Consider the following 23711-nt stretch of genomic DNA (forward strand, 5'->3'; position numbering starts at 1 on the left):
CGAGTATAGGAAAGTCTCTGTCCATTCACCACCAGGTGGCACCCCGAAGGGTTCTGAACACAACTGGAGGTCCTCCGCCTGGTCGGAGGGGTGTAGAGACTCGGGAGTAACTTCTGCTTCGGAGTACACTAGGTTGGACTCACTGGACGAAGCGAGCGAGGTATCAGGTACAGAGTATAGGAGAGTCTCTGTCCTTTCGTTACCAGGTAGCACCCCGAAGGGTTCAGGAGACAACTGGAGATCCTCCGCCTGGTCGGAGGGGTGTAGAGACTCGGAGGTAACTACCACTTTGGGGTACCCATTGTCAGGCTCACAGGACGAAGCGGACAAAGTATTGAGTACCGGGTGTAGAGAAGTCTCTCTCCATTTGTCATCGAGTGGTATCCCGGAGGATTCAGGAGGCAACAGGGGATCCTCCGCCAGGTAGTAGAGGTGCACAGACTCAGAGGTAACCACAGCTTTGGAGCATCCTTGGACATGCACACCGGTTAAAGAGAGAGAAGCATCTGATGCTGGGTGCAGGAAGTTCTCCTGTGTGGAGTCTGGATGGGCAGAAGTCTCTTCGGGCAGGAGAACTGGTGCACTACCCACGCACATTACCCATTGGGGTTTCTCCGGGATACAGGGAGATGAAGCTTCAGTAGGGACTTCAAGGTTGGGGTCAGGAGGTCTCAGGGAGGACAGACCCTGGCGTGACGGCTTGCCTCTATGTCTAGCACGTCTGGACTGCCTCTTGAGGTTGAGAGAAGTATTCCGGAAAGCGTAGTCACCCTGTGAGGATTCTGGGTGGGCAGTAGTCTCATTGGGCTGGAGGACTATTGCGCTACCCACACACATTACCCATCGGGGCTGCTCCGGGATATTGGGAGGTGAAGCTTCAGCAGGAGCCTCCGGGTTAGGATCATCGAAGACCATTAGAAAGGCCACCAGGAAGGCCATTAGGTCCCGGAGGATCGGATCCTGTGTTTCATATAGGGGGTTGATCCATTCCAAGGCATCACCCGCCAGGTAAGACATCATAAAGGCCACTTTAGCCCAATCGGAAGGAAAATAAAGAGGGTAGGCCTTAAAGTGTAGCATGCATTGCTCCACAAATGCACGACACTGTCTTGGATCCCCATAGTAACGTGGCGGATCCGCAGGAACGAGAGCTGATAGATCCATCTGGACGGTGCGTAATTTCGCCTGGAACTCAGCTAAGAGAAAAAAAAATTTATTTATTTATTTTAATGCATATATTCGCTGGAAAACTTCTCAGAGGGCGAAGGCCGTGGGGCTCAACGGGAACCATGGCCTGAGCATGCTGTTATGCACACGCCCGGGCTAAGCGGCGTGTGCGTGTGATTGGTAGTGATTCCACTGGACCGTGCCGGAGAGTGAATGCCTGGAGGGGCGTGACTAAGTATTCACCCGATCCGACCAGGGTCGCACGACGGCATACGACGCCAGTGCACCAAGGAGGAACCGAGCAGAGGGACCAGGTGCTACTCCAGGACAGACCCCGGACACGGCTGTTGACCCACACAGGGGAATACAGGAACAGGCTGGTAGGCTGGCACACAGACTGGTGGGTATAGGCAGGCACGACTGGTATGCAGGCAGGCGGGTATGCAGGCAGGGGGGTAAAGGCAAGCACAGCTAGAGTGCAGACAGGGAGGCACTAGCAGGTAGGAACACAGGCGGGATAGGACCCAGTACACACCGGGACTCAGGAACAATACAGGCAGAGGGTTACAGGCAAGCACTGCTAGAGTGCAGACAAGGCTGAGCAGGGAGGACAGGGCTCTGTTCACACGGAACAGACAGGAAGGGAAAGACAGAGCCAGATACTCACACAGTACTTGCAGAGAAAACAAGCAGGAGTTAGGTACGAGTTCAGACTCTGCAGAAAAAGGAAGGGAACGGACATAGAGGCAAAACAGGTAAAGGACAGGAGAGTGTTCAGACTGGAACTGAGTGTACGGAGGAGACCGACACTGCAGCGGGATACAGGAGCGGGTCTGGGAATACGGCCCCCAGAGAGGCAGAACGAACAGGCAAGGAGCGTGTACAGACAGGACAGACAAGAGAACACAGAAAGGACTCAGTTCAGACATGGGAACTAATACCGCAAAGCAGGAGACATACAGGACTTAGTTCAGACACGGGAACTAATACCGCAAAGCAGGAGACATACAGGACACAGTTCAGACACGGGAGCTGATACCGCAAAGCAGGAGACATACAGGACTCAGTTCAGACACGGGAACTGATACAAAAAGCAGGAGACATACAGGACTCAGTTCAGACACGGGAACTGATAGAAAAAACAGGAGACATACAGGACTTAGTTCAGACACGGGAACTAATACCGCAAAGCAGGAGAAATACAGGACTCAGTTCAGACACGGAAACTGATACAAAAAGCAGGAGACATACAGGACTCAGTTCAGACACGGGAACTGATACAAAAAGCAGGAGACATACAGGACTCAGTTCAGACACGGGAACTGATACAAAAAGCAGGAGACATACAGGACTTAGTTCAGACACGGGAACTAATACCGCAAAGCAGGAGACATACAGGACTAAGTTCAGACAGGCCTGGAAATACAGCCTCCAGGAAAGGCAGACAAGGAAACAAAGACGGGACCTGGCACCTTCAGAGTGCAAGCACACACTGAAGGAAAACACTTATGCTCAGGCAGGGATAGAAGGGAGCTGCTGAGCTATATACCAAGTGTCAGACAGCAATAGGCTGAGGACGCACAAGGGGTGTGACCCACAGCAGGTACAAAAAGCAGGAAGTGATCGGGCGCCGCCCTTAAGCAGCAGAGACAGACACAAACAGACAGCATGGAGGGAAGCCAGAGAGACATTCCGGACAGGAGATCAAGTGCGCGCTCCTGCACAGTGGGAAATGGACCACTATGCAAGGACGCCGCCAGGTATGTTACAGCTCCTATCTTTACCCAGACTACTCCCCCTATCTGCCCCTACACTACTGGGATGTTCCACCCCCCTCCCACTCCAGCCAGGGACAGACGCTGTCGTACCTGCACATATACTGGTGGGAGTACCGTAGTTCTGTCCCCCGGAAATGGGATGTATGTAGTGCATGCAGCCTTCTGAGCTCAGTTCCACACTCCATCCTTACCCGGGAGTGGAATACCACACCTCTGGCTTGAGGTGTAATACCCCTGTAGCAGCCGAGTCCTCAGGGTGCTACATTCCCCCCTGGTAAATCACAGCACGTCCTCGGGCTGTAAAAGAATACAAACATCCAAAAACATACAATTTTTTTCAAAACATCATAAACATATAAAACACTATATATATCATAAAACTTTTCATATAAAACTTTTCATATTAAACATTCTTGTTTCTCCGGCCACGGTGCAACTTCTGACCGGGTAGAGTGCAACAGTCTCTTGTAGAAAAAACACAGTTTCCTATAAAACCGGTAGGGGGCGCTTTAAGAAGCGCAACTATGTACAAAGGGGAATATGGCTGCTCTCAGTCCTCGGCCAGTGGGGAAAAGGGATGGCTGTTCACAGTCCTCAGCCTGTTAAGGGATAGGGACACACGGGTATTCACTTGCTGGTCCCGACGGGGACTACACTTTGGTAGCAACAGTTTTTGTACCCACACGGGTAACTATTTACATATTCTATTTACAGTTCATCAGTGGCGGTGTGCTCTTGGCTGAGGGTAATCTTTAGACCCGTCCGGGTCCTCTTGATCCTCCTCACCCCGTAGCTCCTTCTCAGTAAGTCTATGCACGTGCAGGGCAAATAGGTCTTCACCCAGGTGTGGCGCTGTGGACGTTGAGGGCGCTGTTGTGGTGGCGGCGCCCGGGTTCACCAGGCCTTGCGACCAGGCCTGGGGCACCCTGAATGTAAAGGGCACCGTGAAGACGGCGGCGCCCGGGGTTACCTGGCCCAGTGACCAGGCCGGTGGCTCAGTGGAGGTAGAGGGCGCTGTTGGCACTGCGGCGCCCGGGGGCACTCGGCCTTGCGACCAGGCCGGTGGCGTCTCCTGCTTGGCCGTGCTCTGGATCGAGGCGCGTGACGTCACAGGGGGCGTGGCCGCGGCTCCGGCCGCTTGAGGCCTAGCTTGGAGCGATGACGCAGCGGCTACGGGAACGGTGAGTGGGGCTTCGGGCTCTGCGACGGGGAGCTGGGGCAGGTTTACGGCTTCTGGGCACGGGATATTGTCGTCCCCATTACCTGCCTTCATCTCTTCGGCTCCCTCCGCGGCGTCGTCTCCGGCCGTCGTCCCTCCTTCGCCGTCCTCAGAGGTGGACTTGCTCCTCGCTGCGGGTGGCATGCTTCGCTGGCAGGCTCCAGCCTGCAGGGCCATCTCTCGGGTCCACTCCGCCAGTGTTTCCTGCTGCACCCGGGCCATCCTTCGTGCGAGGCCCTCCAGCGCGGTCTGTGCACGCTCCCGATCTCCGGGGAGCTGCGCCAGGATCTCCAGCAGGCCTTCTGGAGTGGCGGCCTGCAACAGGCTCCTGACCACAGGGTCGGTGCTGCCTGACTCTCCCTCCATCTCCGGGTGTGTTCTCTCTGGACTCCCCCAGGCTGCTCCCATCTTCTTCCTTTTGTTCTGTATCCGCCCACATTGGGGGTCGTCCTGGGGCAACTTTGTGATTGCCAGTTCCAGGGGCAGTTCCCTCACGCTGATGGACATATCAATCATCACAGTCTCTGCTGGTGGGGGCGGTTTCCACTTTTGGCGCCATTTCCGATCCTGGCCCACGATGGGAGGTGGCCTCTTGCCATCCTCTGGCACGCCCATAATGGCGTCCGCTCTGCCAAGGCGGGAAATCTTCTCAGATGGCGGGAACCGCTTCCCAGTGGCGGGAAACACTGCAGATGGCGGGAAAAGACTGCAGATGACGGGCAAATGGCGGGAACTGATCCGAGATGGCGTCCGATAGCGGGGACCCTCTGGAATTGGCGGGAGACTTCGTTTTGAGGTAAATGCGAATTTTTCTTCAGGCACGCAGTACCCGGTTGTTGCGGGCACGTGATCCTGCCGACTACGCCAAAGTTGACGCGCCCCCTGGGCCATGTTGTTAGGGATACCCGGAGCCGGATCAGATGGGGGTTGTAGTCTCCGAGTGGCTGTGACCCGGTCCGTGCCCAGGGTGTCAAACTCAGTGTGCGGCAGTCCTTGCAGATGTTCTTAGTGTCGACTACGCCACCCGTTGATTTGCGGTCAAAAGGCCGCCGCTGCAGGATGGTCCGCTGAGGCTGGTGGTGTGTGTGCAGCTGTGGTAGTATAACCCCCAACGGGAGGGGTATAGCCTCAGGGGGTCAGACGTGGAGGATGGTGGTTGTGAAGGTGCAGCAAGGAGACTCAGAGGCATGAAATGCAGTTTCAGGGTTTTTACTCACTGGTGTTGCTCGGGTCACTCTGTACAGCAGTGACCACCCAAGCCGTGCTGCGTCCACCAGGTGCGGGACTCGGTCAACTCCCGGGCAATTCCTGAGTATGGTCCTGAGCTCCCTTCTTCTCTCTCTCTCTGGCCGTTCTCACCAGGGATCCACCTATGTCCGGCTCCCTCGGGTCTCTTGGTGGTTGAACCTTCTCTGGCTTCCCTGACCCTATGCTCGGTGTGCCATTCTGGTGGATTTGGTGAGGGTCGTGGCAAATCTTGCCCACGACCTCCGGTTCCTGGCTAAGGTTTGCTTTGGCCTCCGCCAGCTTGGGATCCGGTACCCTTTTGCCGACCCTTCACCCTTTTGTCCTTATTCTGGGATCTTGGGGTCCCCTCTCGCCCTGCGCCTCTGGGTCCCTCTTCCTTCTCCTCTCCTGGAGTTACTGCTGACTCACTGACTGACTGACTGACTGACCCTGTCCTAAGATGGTGCCCACCTTATATACTCCCTCTATGTGTGAGCTCAGGTGACCAGCACCCAATGAGCTCCTATCTTTACCCAGACTACTCCCCCTATCTGCCCCTACACTACTGGGATGTTCCACCCCCCTCCCACTCCAGCCAGGGACAGACGCTGTCGTACCTGCACATATACTGGTGGGAGTACCGTAGTTCTGTCCCCCGGAAATGGGATGTATGTAGTGCATGCAGCCTTCTGAGCTCAGTTCCACACTCCATCCTTACCCGGGAGTGGAATACCACACCTCTGGCTTGAGGTGTAATACCCCTGTAGCAGCCGAGTCCTCAGGGTGCTACATAATTCCTGCAGTACTCGCGGTGTATCCCATCCGGGCCCGGGGATTTGTCAACTTTAGTGATTTTTAGACGCCGCCGTACTTCCTGCTGGGTGAAGCAAGTGACATTTAATGGAGAATTTTTGTTATCACTGATCATGTTTTCTGTCATGCGATTTTCTTGTGTAAATACGGTTGAAAAAAAATCATTCAGCATATTGGCTTTTTCCTCATCCTCATCCACCATTTCACCCAGACTATTTTTAAGGGGGCCAACACTATCATTTTTTAGTTTTTTACTATTTATGTAGTTAAAGAATATTTTGGGGTTATTTTTACTTTCTCTGGCAATGATTCTCTCTGCCTCAATCTTTGCTGCCTTCATTTGGTTTTTACATAATTTATTTATGGTGGGCCCACCATACTGTGTATAGCGGAGCTGTGGATTTGGGGACTCCAGGGATATTATTAGATGTTAAGTGGGCACTTAAGAAGTATTATTGTTATAGGGGCACTCAGAGTGTAAAGGACATATTGATACTCATGCTAGAGCAACTCCATTTTGTCTGCTTGCTTTAAAATCATGTTATTATCACTCATTGCATAACTTACATTCTTTCTTTCTCTTCCCATGGAACTTATCTCACACTAAATTTTTCTCAAGAGAACATTTTGTCAGACACTCTGTTATCTAACTTGTTTAGGCCAGGTTTGACCTTGTAAAATTTCCATAGTGCTTCAAACTAACAATGATAATATGACCATATATGTGTTTTCTGTAATAATTGTACTAACATCAGTTAGCCTATAGTATTGTAGTATGGCTGTAGACTTGATTGGCTATTTGATATACTCAAAACAATATAAAATGCTAAGCAAAATAAACGGGATCAGAGATTCTTTGAATCCTCCCATACAGAGCATTGCCTCCGTTTGGTTTTCTGTGGATTGCGCAATCAACATAATAATTTGACACTCACTTGGTCAACCGTGAAGGGTTATTGCCCTCCCTTAACAAGAGTACAGTGACTGTCAAAGGTGCACAGGGGGCATTATTACTTTCTAGAGGCAAAATGTGGCCACTATTTTCTAGGGCATTTGCACAGGGCATTAATATTTTCTAGGGGGCAATTTTACCATCTAGAGGGCACAAACGAGGCATTACTATATGTAATGGGCACAGTGGTCGGCATTATTTTGTGGATTATGTGTGCCTGCCATGTACTGAAGTCTTTCAGACCTATTACTATCTGATAGATCTAATAGACTGACTGTCAGTACAATGCTAACAGGCAGGAATAGTACACTGCACTATATTCATAGTGCAGTGTATCATCTAAGCTACTATAGGATCATGGGTAAAAGTCTCATTGTGGGACTAACAAATATTGTAAAAAAAAAAAAAAAATTGAAGTGTAAAAAAAAAATGAAAAAAAAATCTCCCCAAAAATGGTTTATTATAAAAAAGACAAGAAAACAACACATACTTGGTATCGCTGCGTCCATAATGATGTATACTGCTGAATTATTTTATTATAGGAGGATAGAGAGTAGTATTGCATTTTGGCCACCAGGTGGCTCTCTTGCCCTTACTGATTGTTACAGATTTTCCAGCTCTTGGAATGTGAGTCCTCTGGGGGTCTTTTGTGACCACCTATTGAAGGGTCATTTCCACCTCAGGGTCACAGGGTCACCTTCCCAGGGCAGAAGGGTTTATTTACCTTTCTTTTTTGGATGCCAGGAAACCTCATCAGCCCCCTCAAAAGGGAGCAGTGATCCACACACTGGGGTCCAGGTCACATATATCAATATTTACTGACATCCCACCACAAATGTAGCACCAAAGTGACACGTCCCAGGCCAAAGGAGGGAAATCAGAAGAGACGTCAAAAAAAACTTCCAAAAGTCGTTTGACTTCTATAATGGGTCCTGTCCTAGGTCAGTAGTGCCACAAAAATGTAAAAGACCCCCATAATGGCAATGATTTAATTAACTTGTAATGCTTCATATTGCCTGCTGGGGCGCTACAGGGAATATAAGAAGTGATTAATGAGGTGACAGCAGCTTAATTCTAGCAGTGATGAGAATACCTGGATTTCCAGGGGCAAAGATGGAAGGAAGGAACAACCCACCTGAGGAGATAAAGAGAAAGATAGATGATAGAGAGATAGATAATAGATAGATAATAGATAGATAGATAATAGATAGATAGATAGATAATAGATAGATAGATAGATAGATAATAGATAGATGATAGATAGATAATAGATAATAGATAGATAGATAGATAATAGATAGATAGATAGATAATAGATAGATAGATCATAGATAGATGATAGATAGATGATAAATAATAGATAGATAATAGATAGATAGATAATAGATAGATAATAGATAGATAGATGATAGATAGATAATAGATAGATAATAGATAGATGATAGATAGATAATAGCTAGATAATAGAAAGATAGATGATAGATAGATAATAGATAGATAGATAATAGATAGATGATAGATAATAGATAGATAGATAATAGATAGATAATAGATAAATAATAGATAGATAATAGATAGATAATACATAGATAATAGATAGATAGATAATAGATAGATAATAGATAAATAATAGATAGATGATAGATAGATAATAGATTGTAGATAGATGATAGATAGATAATAGATAGAAAATAGATAGATGATAGATAGATAGATAATAGATAGAAAATAGATAGATGATAGATAATACATAGATGATAGATAGATAAATTATAGATAGATAATAGATTGATGATAGATAATAGATAGATAATAGATAGATAGATAATAGATAGAAAATAGATAGATGATAGATAATACATAGATGATAGATAGATAAATTATAGATAGATAATAGATTGATGATAGATAATAGATAGATAATAGATAGATAGATAATAGATAAATTATAGATAGATAATAGATTGATGATAGATAATAGATAGATAATAGATAGATAGATAATAGATAAATTATAGATAGATAATAGATAGATAAAAGATAGATGATAGATAATAGATAGATAATACATAGATAATAGATAGATAGGTTATAGATAGATAATAGATAGATAATAGATGGATAGATAGATAGATGATAGATAATAGATAGATAGATGATAGATAATAGATAGATGGATAGATAGATAGATAGATAGATAATAGATAGATAGATGATAGATAATAGATAGATGGATAGATAGATAGATGATAGATAATAGATAGATAGATGATAGATAATAGATAATAGATAGATAGATAATAGATGATAGATAATAGATGGATAGATAGATAATAGATAGATAGATAATAGATAGATAGATAGATAATAGATAGATAATAGATAGATAGATGATAGATAATAGATAGATAGATAATAGATAGATAGATAGATAGATAATAGATAGATAATAGATAGATAAAAGATAGATGATAGATAATAGATAGATAGATTATAGATAGATAATAGATAGATAATAGATGGATAGATAGATGATAGATAGATAGATGATAGATAATAGATAGATAGATGATAGATAATAGATAGATAGATAATAGATAGATTACTATGTGGCGCAAATCAGGAAAGTTCTTTTGCTCTTCTTTACATTATTGATGTCTGTCTCTTTAAGAAAACAATAATTTTATGGATTCAAAAAATTAAAGGAATAAAAAAAATAAGAAAACTAAGAAGAAAATGGAAACTTTGCGAAAGAAACTTTGTGAGAATCCTGCAGATCGGGGGAGGATGGGAATGAATGGGGGTGACTTCTTCTCCTGCTGTCAGGGGTCTCCAGTCCTCTCCCACCTCCTCCTCTCACAGAATTATTACTGCTGAAAGCTGCAGAAACTGCCAATCCCCAGATCCCAGGATCGTCTGGAGCTCAGTCCCCGCCTGGAAGTGAGTGCCCCCTGCCCCATCTCACCACTCTGCACTCAGCTCTGTGTTTGCCCCTCCGGGATGTGTCCAGGGTTGTGGATTGTCCTGTTCTTCTCCCTGGGACCTCTAGAGGTGACCTCTGGGGACATGTACAGCTCCATGGTGGGCGTCCAGCAGGCTCTGGATACAGAGAAGGTCCTGGTCCAGCTCCTGGGGGACTACCTGGAAGAAGAGACCTTCCGGCTGAATGACCTCCGCAGGTATGAGAGCAGTGATGTCCTCTGTTCTGGGGTTGGACCCATGAGATGCGGCTCATATGGGAATAAGTTACAGCGAATGTTTGGAAAGTATCAGAAACTTTTAAAAAAAAAAAACTTGTCCCAACTTATTGTGTAGCCAGACCCTTGTCCAACCGTTCTGTGCAGAACTGGGCAAGAGGAGTAGATACAGATGTAGTAGTGGTACAACGTCCTCACCCAAACCCCTAGGGCTGCGTTCACACATGTCGATATTTAGCTTATATTTGCGTTACTTTCTTTCGCTGCGGTTTTATGAAAGCGATTGCTACCCCTGCATCTAATGTAGTTACGCCCCTGCCCATATGGTCGAAATTATTTGGGAGGTTTTCATACATCTGGATGTGTCCCCATCAGTCCTGAATACCAGAATTCTCCCTACGTGCCCCTCCTGACTACTGGAACTGCCCAAAAATATGGTTGTTAGATTTAAGGTTGTCAGACCTCACCAAGACAATTCAAAATAGCCCCCCAAAAACCCACCAAAAACAAGCACCTGGGAACCTGGTCCTAAGTCAGAATCGATAGAACATAAATAATCTTCTGTTTCTTTAAATAATCACCAGAATTTAAACTTTTTTTTAATTATTTTTCAGATTTCAGGGATTATTTTGTTAACGATTAATTGCCATGGACGGGGGGATTCCTGCACCCCAAATGTCTAAAGGGAAATCCCCGTCACTGCAGGATGCTACTCTGATGTCCCCTGTAGGGAATGTGGAGGAGAATATGATACAAGCAGGAAAGTTTTGTTACTTTTTGTTATTTGCAATGTTTTTTGGGTGATTGGAGTGTTGGTGACAGTGGAGAAAAGGGGGAAAGAAGCAGCAGTGACAGCAGGAGTGAGAAGGGGTAGTAGTACTGTCAGGGGGTCACATGATCATAGCAGTGACAGGGGGTAGCAGTAGTATTGGAGGCATCTGTGCTGTCCTGCTGTCCCAGGTGACTCTTCTGCCATCCCACTATATGGAAATCACTATATGGCAATCACTATAATGGCACTCACTATATGGCAATCACTGTATGGCACTCACTGTATGGCACTCACTATAAGGCTCTCACTATATGGCACTCACTGTACGACATTCACTATACGGAAATCACTATATGGCACTCACTATAATGGCACTCACTATATGGAAATCACTATATGGCAATCACTGTATGGCACTCACTATATGGAAATCACTATATGGCAATCACTATATGGCACTCACTGTATGGAAATCACTATATGGCACTCAGTACATGGCACTCACTGTATGGCACTCACTGTATGGCACTCACTATAAGGCTCTCACTATATGGCACTCACTGTACGACATTCACTATATGGAAATCACTATATGGCAATCACTATATGGCAATCACTAAATGGAAATCACCATATGGCAATCACTATATGGCACTCACTGTATGGAAATCACTATACAGAAATCACTATATGGCACTCACTATATGGAAATCACTATATGGCACTCACTATAATGGCACTCACTGTATGGAAATCACTATACAGAAATCACTATATGGCAATCACTATATGGAAATCACTATAATGGCACTCACTATATGGAAATCACTATAATGGCACTCACTATATGGAAATCACTATATGGAAATCACTATATGGCACTCACTATAATGGCACTCACTATATGGCAATCACTATATGGCACTCACTGTATGGAAATCACTATACAGAAATCACTATATGGCACTCACTATAATGGCACTCGCTATATGGAAATCACTATATGGCACTCACTATAATGGCACTCGCTATATGGAAATCACTATATGGCACTCACTATAAGGCTCTCACTATATGGCACTCATTGTACGGCATTCACTATATGGAAATCACTATATGGCAATCACTATATGGAAATCACTATATGGCACTCACTATATGGAAATCAGTATATGACACTCACTATATGGCAATTACTATTAGGCTCTCACTATAAAGCTCTCACTATATGGAAATCACTACATGGCACTCACTACATGGCACTCACTATAGGGCACTCACTATATGGCTCTCACTATATGGCACTCACTATATGGCACTCACTATAGGGCACTCACTATATGGCACTCACTATATGGCACTCACTATAGGGCACTCACTATATGGCACTCACTATATGGCACTCACTATATGGCTCTCACTATACGCCACTCACTATATGGCTCTCACTACACGGCACTCACTATATGGCTCTCACTATATGGCACTCACTACATGGCACTCACTATATGGCTCTCACTACATGGCACTCACTATATGGCTCTCACTATATGGCACTCACTATATGGCACTCACTATATGGCTCTCACTACATGGCACTCACTATATGGCTCTCACTATATGACACTCACTACATGGCACTCACTATATGGCTGTCACTACATGGCACTCACTATATAGCTCTCACTACATGGCACTCACTACATGGCACTCACTATATTGCTCTCACTATATGGCACTCACTACATGGCACTCACTATATGGCTCTCACTACATGGCACTCACTATATGGCTCTCACTATATGACACTCACTATATGGCTCTCACTACATGGCACTCACTACATGGCACTCACTATATGGCTCTCACTACATGGCACTCACTATATGGCTCTCACTATATGGCACTCACTATATGGCACTCACTATATGGCTCTCACTACAGTCATGGCCAAAAGTTTTGAGAATGACACCAAAATTCTATTTTCCCATGATCTGCTGGCCTCTGGTTTTTATTAGTGTTTGTCTGATGTTTATATCACATACAGAAATATAATTGCAATCATATTATGAGGACCAATAGGTTATATTGACAGTTAGAATGAGTTAAAGCAGCAAGTCAATATTTGCAGTGTTGCCCCTTCTTCTTCAAGACCTCTGTAATTCTCCCTGGCATGCTCTCAATCAACTTTTGGACCAAATCCTGACTGATAGCAGTCCATTCTTGCATAATCAATGCTTGCATTTTGCCAGAATTTGTTGGTTTTTGTTTGTCCACCCGTCTCTTGATGATTGACCACAAGTTCTCAATGGGATTAAGATCTGGGGAGTTTCCAGGCCATGGATCCAAAATCTCTATGTTTTGTTCCATGAGCCATTTAGTTATCACCTTTGCTTTATGGCAAGGTGCTCCATCATGCTGGAAAAGGCATTGTTGGGCGCCAAACTCCTCTTGGACGGTTGGGAGAAGTTGCTCTTGGAGGACATTCTGGTACCATTCTTTATTCATGGCTGTGTTTTTAGGCAAGACTGTGAGCAGGGCCGGCTCCAGGTTTTTCTGGGCCCCGGGCGAAAGAGTCTCAGTGGCCCCTTTAACACATACCACGATTCATGATGCAGATATATATATATATATATATATATACAGTCATATGAAAAAGTTTGGGCACCCCTATTAATCTTAAGCTTAATGTTCTATAAAAATTGGTGTTTTTGCAACAGCTATTTCAGTTTGATCTATGTAATAACTGTTGGATACAGTAATGTTTCTGCCTTGAAATGAGGTTCATTGTACTAACAGAAAATGTGCAATCTGCATTCAAACAAAATTTGACAGGTGCATAAGTATGGGCACCTCACCAGAAAAGTGACATTAATAGTTAGTAGATCCTCCTTTTGCAAAAATAACAGCCTCTAGTCGCTTCCTGTAGCTTTTAATGAGTTCCTGGATCCTGGATGAAGGTATTTTTGACCATTCCTCTTTACAAAACAATTCCAGTTCAGTTAAGTTTGATGGTCGCCGAGCATGGACAGCCCTCTTCAAATGATCCCACAGATGTTCAATGATATTCAGGTCTGGGGACTGGGATGGCCATTCCAGAACATTGTAGTTGTTCCTCTGCATGAATGCCTGAGTAGATTTGGAGCGGTGTTTTGGATCATTGTCTTGCTGAAAGATCCATCCACTTTGTAACTTCATATTTATCACTGATTCTTGAACACTATTGTCAAGAATCTGCTGATACTGAGTGGAATCCATGCGTCCCTCAACTTTAACAAGATTCCCAGTGCCAGCATTGACCACACAGCCCCAAAGCATGATGGAACCTCCACCAAATTTTACTGTGGGTAGCAAGTGTTTTTCTTGGAATGCTGTGTTTTTTTGCCACCATGCATAACGCCTTTTTGTATGACCAAATAACTCAATCTTGATTTCATCAGTCCACAGGACCTTCTTCCAAAAAGAAATTGGCTTCTCCAAATGTGCTTTTGCATACCTCAGCCAACTCTGTTTGTGGCGTGCTTGCAGAAACGGCTTCTTTCGCATCACTCTCCCATACAGCTTCTCCTTGTGCAAAGTGCCTTGTATAGTTGACCGATGCACAGTGACACCATCTGCAGCAAGTTGATGCTGCAGCTCTCTGGAGGTGGTCTGAGGATTGTCCTTGACTGATCTCACCATTCTTCTTCTCTGCCTTTCTGATGTTTTTCTTGGCCTGCCACTTCTGGCCCTAACAAGAACTGTCCCTGTGTTCTTCCATTTCCTTACTATGTTCCTCACAGTGGAAACTGACAGGTTAAATCTCTGAGACAGCTTTTTGTATGCTTCCCCTGAACAACTATGTTGAATAATCTTTGTTTTCAGATCATTTGACAGTTGTTTTGAGGAGCACATGATGCCACTCTTCAGAGGAGATTCAAACAGGAGAACAACTTGCAAGTGGCCACTTTAAGTAGCTTTTCTCATGATTGCATACACCTGGCTATAAAGTTCAAAGCTCCATGAGGTTACAAAACCAAAAAAAGTGCTTTAGTAAGTCAGTAAAAAGTAGGTAGGAGTATTTAAAACAAGAAAATGATAAGGGTGCCCATACTTATGCACCTTTCAAATTTTGTTTGAATGTAGATTGCACATTTTCTGTTAGTACAATAAACCTCATTTCAAGGCAGAAACATTACTGTGTCCAACAGTTATTACATATATCAAACTGAAATAGCTGTTGCAAAAACACCAATTTTTATAAAACATTAAGCTTAAGATTAATAGGGGTGCCCAAACTTTTTCATATGACTGTATATATAGTACAATGCAAAGATTTCACTTCTTACATTACATCAGTGATATCTATTGTAAATTCCACAATAGCTCAGAAACCGGTGAATCGCTCCACACAGAATAGTGGCCCCCATATAAGGCCCCATACGGAATACTGGCCCCCATATAAGGCCCCATACGGAATAGTGGCCCCCATATAAGGCCCCATACGGAATAGTGGCCCCCATATAAGGCCCCATACGGAATACTGGCCCCCATATAAGGCCCCATACGGAATACTGGCCCCCATATAAAGCCCCATACGGAATACTGGCCCCCATATAAGGCCCCATACGGAATACTGGCCCCCATATAAGGCCCCATGCGGAATACTGGCCCCCATATAAGACTCCATGCGGAATACTGACCCCCATATAAGGCTCCATGCGGAATACTGGCCCCCATATAAGGCTCCATGCGGAATACTGGCCCTCATATAAGGCTCCATACGGAATACTGGCCCCCATATAAGGCTCCATACGGAATACTGGCCCCCATATAAGGCTCCATACGGAATACTGGCCCCCATATAAGGCTCCATACGGAATACTGGCCCCCATATAAGGCTCCATACGGAATACTGGCCCCCATATAAGGCTCCATACGGAATACTGGCCCCCATATAAGGCTCCATACGGAATACTGGCCCCCATATAAGGCTCTATACAGAATACTGGCCCCCATATAACGCTCCATACAGGATACTGGTCCCCTTATAAAGCTCCATACAGGATACTGGCCCCCATATAACGCTCCATACAGGATACTGGTCCCCTTATAAAACTTCATACAGGATACTGGTCCCCATATAATGCTCCATACAGGATACCGGTCCCCTTATAACGCTCCATACAGGATACTGGCCCCCATATAATGCTGCATGCAGGCTGTTACCCCCCACATAATGCCCCATACAGGCTGTCCCCCCTTATAATGCTCCATGCAGGCTGTTACCCCACACATAATGCCCCATACAGGCCCCCCCCCCTTTTAATGCTCCATGCAGGCTGTTACCCCCCACATAATGCCCCAAACAGGCTGCCCCCCCTTATAATGCTCCATGCAGGCTGTTCCCCCCCACATAATGCCCCATACAGCCCCCCCCCCCTTTAATGCTCCATGCAGGCTGTTACCCCCCACATAATGCCTCATACAGGCCCCCCCCGTTTTAATGCTCCATGCAGGCTGCCCCCCTTTATAATGCCCCATGCAGGCTGTTCCCCACCTTATAATGCCCCATGCAGGCTGTCACCCCTCCTCTTTATAATGCCCCATGCAGGATGCCCCCCCCCCTCTTTATAATGCCCCATGCAGGCTGTTCCCCACCTTATAATGCCCCATGCAGGCTGTTCCCCACCTTATAATGCCCCATGCATGCTGTCACCCCTCCTCTTTATAATGCCCCATGCAGGATGCCCCCCGCCCTTCTCTTTATACTGCCCCATGCCTCCATACATTAAAAAAAAAAAAAATCAAATACTCACCTCCCTTCTCCTCACCTGCTGCCCGCTGCCTGCTGCCCGCTGCCCCTCTCTCGGGTCCGAACTCCAGCGTTGTCGGCGTCTTCCCGCTCAGCGCTCCCTGTGACGGCTCATGGGAGGGCGCGGTGTAAAGGCGTCACCGCCCTCTGACCTGAGACGTCACAGGGAGCGCAGAGCAGGAAGACAGTGGATCTGCGGAGGCACGAGGAGAGGTAAGTATCCAGCTGCCGGGGCCCTGAGCAAGCGGCGGAGAAGGGCGGGCGCTGACACCGCTCTCCTCCGCCCATAGCCCAGCGGGGTGCGCGACCGCCAGTGGGCCCCTCAGCCTGCTCAGGGCCCCGGCATTTGCCCGGGTGCGCCGGGTGCTGACGCCGGCCCTGACTGTGAGTGAGCCGATTCCCTTGGCTGAGAAGCAACCCCACACATGAATGGTTTCAGGATGCTTTACAGTTGGCATGAGTCAAGACTGGTGGTAGCGCTCACCTCTTCTTCTCCGAATAAGCTGTTTTCCAGATGTCCCAAACAATCGAAAAGGGGATTTATCAGAGAAAATGACTTTGCCCCAGTCCTCAGCAGTCCACTCCCTGTACCTTTTGCAGAATATCAGTCGGTCCCTGATGTTTTTTCTGGAGAGAAGTGGCTTCTTTGCTGCCCTCCTTGAAACCAGCCCTTGCTCAAAGAGTCTCCGCCTCACAGTGCGTGCAGAAGCACTCACACCAGCCTGCTGCCATTCCTGAGCAAGCTCGGCACTGCTGGTAGTCCCATCCCGCAGCTGAAACAGTTTTAAGATACGGTCCTGGCGCTTGCTGGTCTTTCTTGGGCGCCCTGGAGCCTTTTTGACAACAATGGAAGCTCTCTCCTTGAAGTTCTTGATGATGCGATAGATTGTTGACTGAGGTGCAATCTTTGTAGCTGCGATACTCTTCCCTGTTAGGCCATTTTGTGCAGTGCAATGATGGCTGCACGTGTTTCTTTAGAGATAACCATGGTTAACTGAAGAGAAACAATGATACCAAGAACCAGCCTCCTTTTAATGTGTCCAGTGATGTCATTCTTACTTAATCATGACTGATTGATCGCCAGCCCTGTCCTCATCAACACCCACACCTGTGTTAATGGATCAATCACTAAAACGATGATAGCTGCTCCTTTTAAGGCAGGACTGCAATGATGTTGAAATGTGTTTTGGGGGTTAAAGTTCATTTTCTGGGCAAATATTGACTTTGCAAGTACAGTAATTGCTGTTAAGCTGATCACTCTTTGACATTCAGGAGTATATGCAAATTGCCATTACAAAAAATGAAGCAGTAAACTTTGGAAAAATTACTATTTGTCTCATTCTCAATACTTTTGGCCATGACTGTACATGGCACTCACTATATGGCTCTCACTATATGGCTCTCACTATATGGCACTCACTACATGGCACTCACTATATGGCTCTCACTATATGGCACTCACTACATGGCACTCACTATATGGCACTCACTATATGGCTCTCACTATATGGCACTCACTATATGGCTCTCACTATATGACACTCACTATACGGCACTCACTACATGGCACTCACTATATGGCACTCACTACACGGCACTCACTATATGGCACTCACTACATGGCACTCACTATATGGCTCTCACTATATGGCACTCACTACATGGCACTCACTATATGGCACTCACTATATGGCTCTCACTATATGGCACTCACTATATGGCTCTCACTATATGACACTCACTATACGGCACTCACTACATGGCACTCACTATATGGCACTCACTATATGGCTCTCACTATATGGCACTCACTATATGGCTCTCACTATATGACACTCACTATACGGCACTCATGATATGGCTCTCACTATATGGCTCTCACTACACGGCACTCACTATATGGCTCTCACTATATGGCACTCACTATATGGCACTCACTATATGGCACTCACTACATGGCACTCACTGTACAGCACTCCCTATATTGTCTCATGATCTACAATCTCAAGAAATTGTTATGAGTAATAGACGCATTAGAAGTAATTAATCATCACTCCATCAACCCGGGAGTCAAATGTATGTAGGAAAGGAGACACCACAGCTGGAAAGCTTCATCATGGGCAACAAAGGGTTAACATGAGATTCTTCACAATCTCCGCTGTTTGCACAACACCAAATCCATCATCAGGAGCCACATACATCCACATCTGGAGGGGAGCGCTGAGAAATCACAGAATGTACCTATCTGCCCGCACCCCAAATGTCCTATCCTGTGTGATACTGTCTGCTGAGCTACTGTATCTAATCCTATCCTGTGTGATACTGTCTGCTGAGCTGTGTATCTAATCCTATCCTGTGTGATACTGTCTGCTGAGCCATGTATCTAATCCTCTCCTGTGTGATACTGTCTGCTGAGCCGTGTATCTAATCCTATCCTGTGTGATACTGTCTGCTGAGCCATGTATCTAATCCTATCCTGTGTGATACTGTCTGCTGAGCTGTGTATCTAATCCTATCCTGTGTGACACTGTCTGCTGTGCCATGTATCTAATCCTATCCTGTGTGATACTGTCTGCTGAGCTGTGTATCTAATCCTCTCCTGTGTGATACTGACTGCTGAGCTACTGTATCTAATCCTATCCTGTGTGATACTGTCTGCTGAGCTGTGTATCTAATCCTATCCTGTGTGATACTGTCTGCTGAGCTGTGTATCTAATCCTCTTCTGTATGATACTGTCTGCTGAGCTACTGTATCTAATCCTATCCTGTGTGATACTATCTGCTGAGCCGTGTATCTAATCTTCTCCTGTGTGATACTGTCTGCTGAGCTGTGTATCTAATCCTATCCTGTGTGATACTGTGGCGCCCCTGAGGGTTCAGTCGCCACAGAGGTACTGCACCTCACCCAGAAGTGTGGTGTCTCCTTCTCTCAGGTAAGGAGGGAGTGCTGCCCGGAATAAGGCACTCACTATAAGGCTCTCACTATATGACAATCACTATATGGCACTCACTATATGACAATCACTATATGGCACTCACTATATGGAAATCACTATATGACAATCACTATATGGCACTCACTATATGGAAATCACTATATGGCACTCAATATATGGCACTTACTATAAAGCTCTCACTATAAAGCTCTCACTATATGGAAATCACTATATGGCACTCACTATATGGCACTTACTATAAAGCTCTCACTATAAAGCTCTCACTATATGGCACTCACTACATGGCACTCACTATAGGGCACTCACTATAGGGCACTCACTATATGGCTCTCACTATATGGCACTCACTATAGGGCACTCACTATATGGCACTCACTATATGGCACTCACTATATGGCTCTCACTATATGGCTCTCACTATATGGCTCTCACTATACGCCACTCACTATATGGCTCTCACTACATGGCACTCACTATATGGCTCTCACTACATGGCATTCACTACATGGCACTCACTATATGGCTCTCACTACATGGCACTCACTATATGGCACTCACTATATGGCACTCACTATATGGCTCTCACTATATGGCACTCACTATATGGCATTCACTATATGGCACTCACTATATGGCTCTCACTACATGGCACTCACTATATGGCTCTCACTACATGGCACTCACTACATGTCACTCACTATATGGCTCTCACTACATGGCACTCACTATATGGCTCTCACTACATGGCACTCACTATATGGCTCTCACTATATGGCACTCACTATATGGCTCTCACTACATGGCTCTCACTATATGGCTCTCACTATATGGCACTCACTACATGGCACTCACTATATGGCTCTCACTACATGGCACTCACTATATGGCTCTCACTATATGGCACTCACTATATGGCTCTCACTATATGGCTCTCACTATATGACACTCACTATATGGCTCTCACTACATGGCACTCACTATATGGTTCTCAATATATGACATTCATTATATGGCTCTCACTACATGGCACTCACTACATGGCACTCACTGTACGGCACTCACTATATGGCACTCACTATATGGCTCTCACTACATGGCACTCACTATATGGCTCTAACTATATGGCACTCACTACATGGCACTCACTATATGGCTCTCACCACATGGCACTCACTATATGGCTCTCACTATATGGCACTCACTATATGGCACTCACTATATGGCTCTCACTACATGGCACTCACTATATGGCTCTCACTATATGGCACTCACTATATGGCTCTCACAGTATGGCACTCACTACATGGCACTCACTATATGGCTCTCACTACCTGGCACTCACTATATGGCTCTCACTATATGGCACTCACTATATGGCTCTCACTATATGACACTCACTATACGGCACTCACTATATGGCTCTCACTATATGGCTCTCACTATATGGCACTCACTACATGGCACTCACTATATGGCTCTTACCACATGGCACTCACTATATGGCACTCACTATATGGCATTCACTATATGGCACTCACTATATGGCTCTCACTACATGGCACTCACTACATGTCACTCACTATATGGCTCTCACTACATGGCACTCACTATATGGCTCTCACTATATGGCACTCACTATATGGCTCTCACTATATGGCTCTCACTATATGACACTCACTATATGGCTCTCACTACATGGCACTCACTATATGGTTCTCAATATATGACATTCATTATATGGCTCTCACTACATGGCACTCACTACATGGCACTCACTGTACGGCACTCACTATATGGCACTCACTATATGGCTCTCACTACATGGCACTCACTATATGGCTCTAACTATATGGCACTCACTACATGGCACTCACTATATGGCTCTCACCACATGGCACTCACTATATGGCTCTCACTATATGGCACTCACTATATGGCACTCACTATATGGCTCTCACTACATGGCACTCACTACATGGCACTCACTATATGGCTCTCACTACCTGGCACTCACTATATGGCTCTCACTATATGGCACTCACTATATGGCTCTCACTATATGACACTCACTATACGGCACTCACTATATGGCTCTCACTATATGGCTCTCACTATATGGCACTCACTACATGGCACTCACTATATGGCTCTTACCACATGGCACTCACTATATGGCTCTCACTATATGGCACTCACTATATGGCACTCACAATATGGCTCTCACTACATGGCACTCACTATATGGCACTCACTACATGGCACTCACTATATGGCTCTCACTACATGGCACTCACTACATGGCACTCACTATATGGCACTCACTACATGGCACTCACTATATGGCACTCACTATATGGCTCTCACTATATGGCTCTCACTATATGGCACTCACTACATGGCACTCACTATATGGCATTCACTATATGGCACTCACTATATGGCTCTCACTATATGGCACTAACTACATGGCACTCACTATATGGCTCTCACCACATGGCACTCACTATATGGCTCTCACTATATGGCACTCACTATATGGCACTCACTATATGGCTTTCACTACATGGCACTCACTATATGGCACTCACTACATGGCACTCACTATATGGCTCTCACTACAAGGCACTCACTACATGGCACTCACTATATGGCACTCACTACATGGCACTCACTATATGGCACTCACTACATGGCTCTCACTATATGGCTCTCACTACATGGCACTCACTGTACAGCACTCCCTATATTGTCTCATGATCTACAATCTCAAGAAATTGTTATGAGTAATAGACGCATTAGAAGTAATTAATCATCACTCCATCAACCCGGGAGTCAAATGTATGTAGGAAAGGAGACACCACAGCTGGAAAGCTTCATCATGGGCAACAAAGGGTTAACATGAGATTCTTCACAATCTCCGCTGTTTGCACAACACCAAATCCATCATCAGGAGCCACATACATCCACATCTGGAGGGGAGCGCTGAGAAATCACAGAATGTACCTATCAGCCCGAACCCCAAATGTCCTATCCTGTGTGATACTGTCTGCTGAGCTACTGTATCTAATCCTATCCTGTGTGATACTGTCTGCTGAGCCATGTATCTAATCCTATCCTGTGTGATACTGTCTGCTGAGCTGTGTATCTAATCCTATCCTGTGTGATACTGTCTGCTGAGCCGTGTATCTAATCCTATCCTGTGTGATACTGTCTGCTGAGCTGTGTATCTAATCCTATCCTGTGTGATACTGTCTGCTGAGCCGTGTATCTAATCCTATCCTGTGTGATACTGTCTGCTGAGCTGTGTATCTAATCCTATCCTGTGTGATACTGTCTGCTGAGCCGTGTATCTAATCCTATCCTGTGTGATACTGTCTGCTGAGCCGTGTATCTAATCCTATCCTGTGTGATACTGTCTGCTGAGCCGTGTATCTAATCCTATCCTGTGTGATACTGTCTGCTGAGCCATGTATCTAATCCTATCCTGTGTGATACTGTCTGCTGAGCTGTGTATCTAATCCTCTCCTGTGTGATACTGTCTGCTGAGCAGTGTATCTAATCCTATCCTGTGTGATACTGTCTGCTGAGCTACTGTATCTAATCCTATCCTGTGTGATACTGTCTGCTGAGCTGTGTATCTAATCCTATCCTGTGTGATACTGTCTGCTGAGCTGTGTATCTAATCCTATCCTGTGTGATACTGTCTGCTGAGCTGTGTATCTAATCCTATCCTGTGTGATACTGTCTGCTGAGCTGTGTATCTAATCCTCTTCTGTATGATACTGTCTGCTGAGCTACTGTATCTAATCCTATCCTGTGTGATACTGTGGCGCCC

General features: G+C 45.7%; 1 protein-coding gene across 2 annotated transcripts in view; it reads left to right on the plus strand.

Moving 5' to 3' along the window:
• The first annotated feature begins 9991 nt into the window (after positions 1-9991).
• Positions 9992-23711, plus strand: part of P4HA3 (prolyl 4-hydroxylase subunit alpha 3) — a 140876-nt gene continuing 127156 nt past the window's right edge. The window contains exon 1 of one of the 2 annotated variants that reach the window (XM_073661245.1): positions 9992-10335. In XM_073661245.1, coding sequence (XP_073517346.1) covers positions 10157-10335 — 179 coding nt within the window. In that variant the 5' untranslated portion in view covers positions 9992-10156. The remainder of the gene's footprint in view (positions 10336-23711) is intronic. The other variant, XM_073661246.1, reaches the window with a different exon arrangement.

The sequence above is a fragment of the Phyllobates terribilis genome, unplaced genomic scaffold (genome assembly GCF_046119375.1).
Source record: "Phyllobates terribilis strain yellow unplaced genomic scaffold, ASM4611937v1 Scaffold_2__4_contigs__length_985480577, whole genome shotgun sequence".
Taxonomy (NCBI): domain Eukaryota; kingdom Metazoa; phylum Chordata; class Amphibia; order Anura; family Dendrobatidae; genus Phyllobates; species Phyllobates terribilis.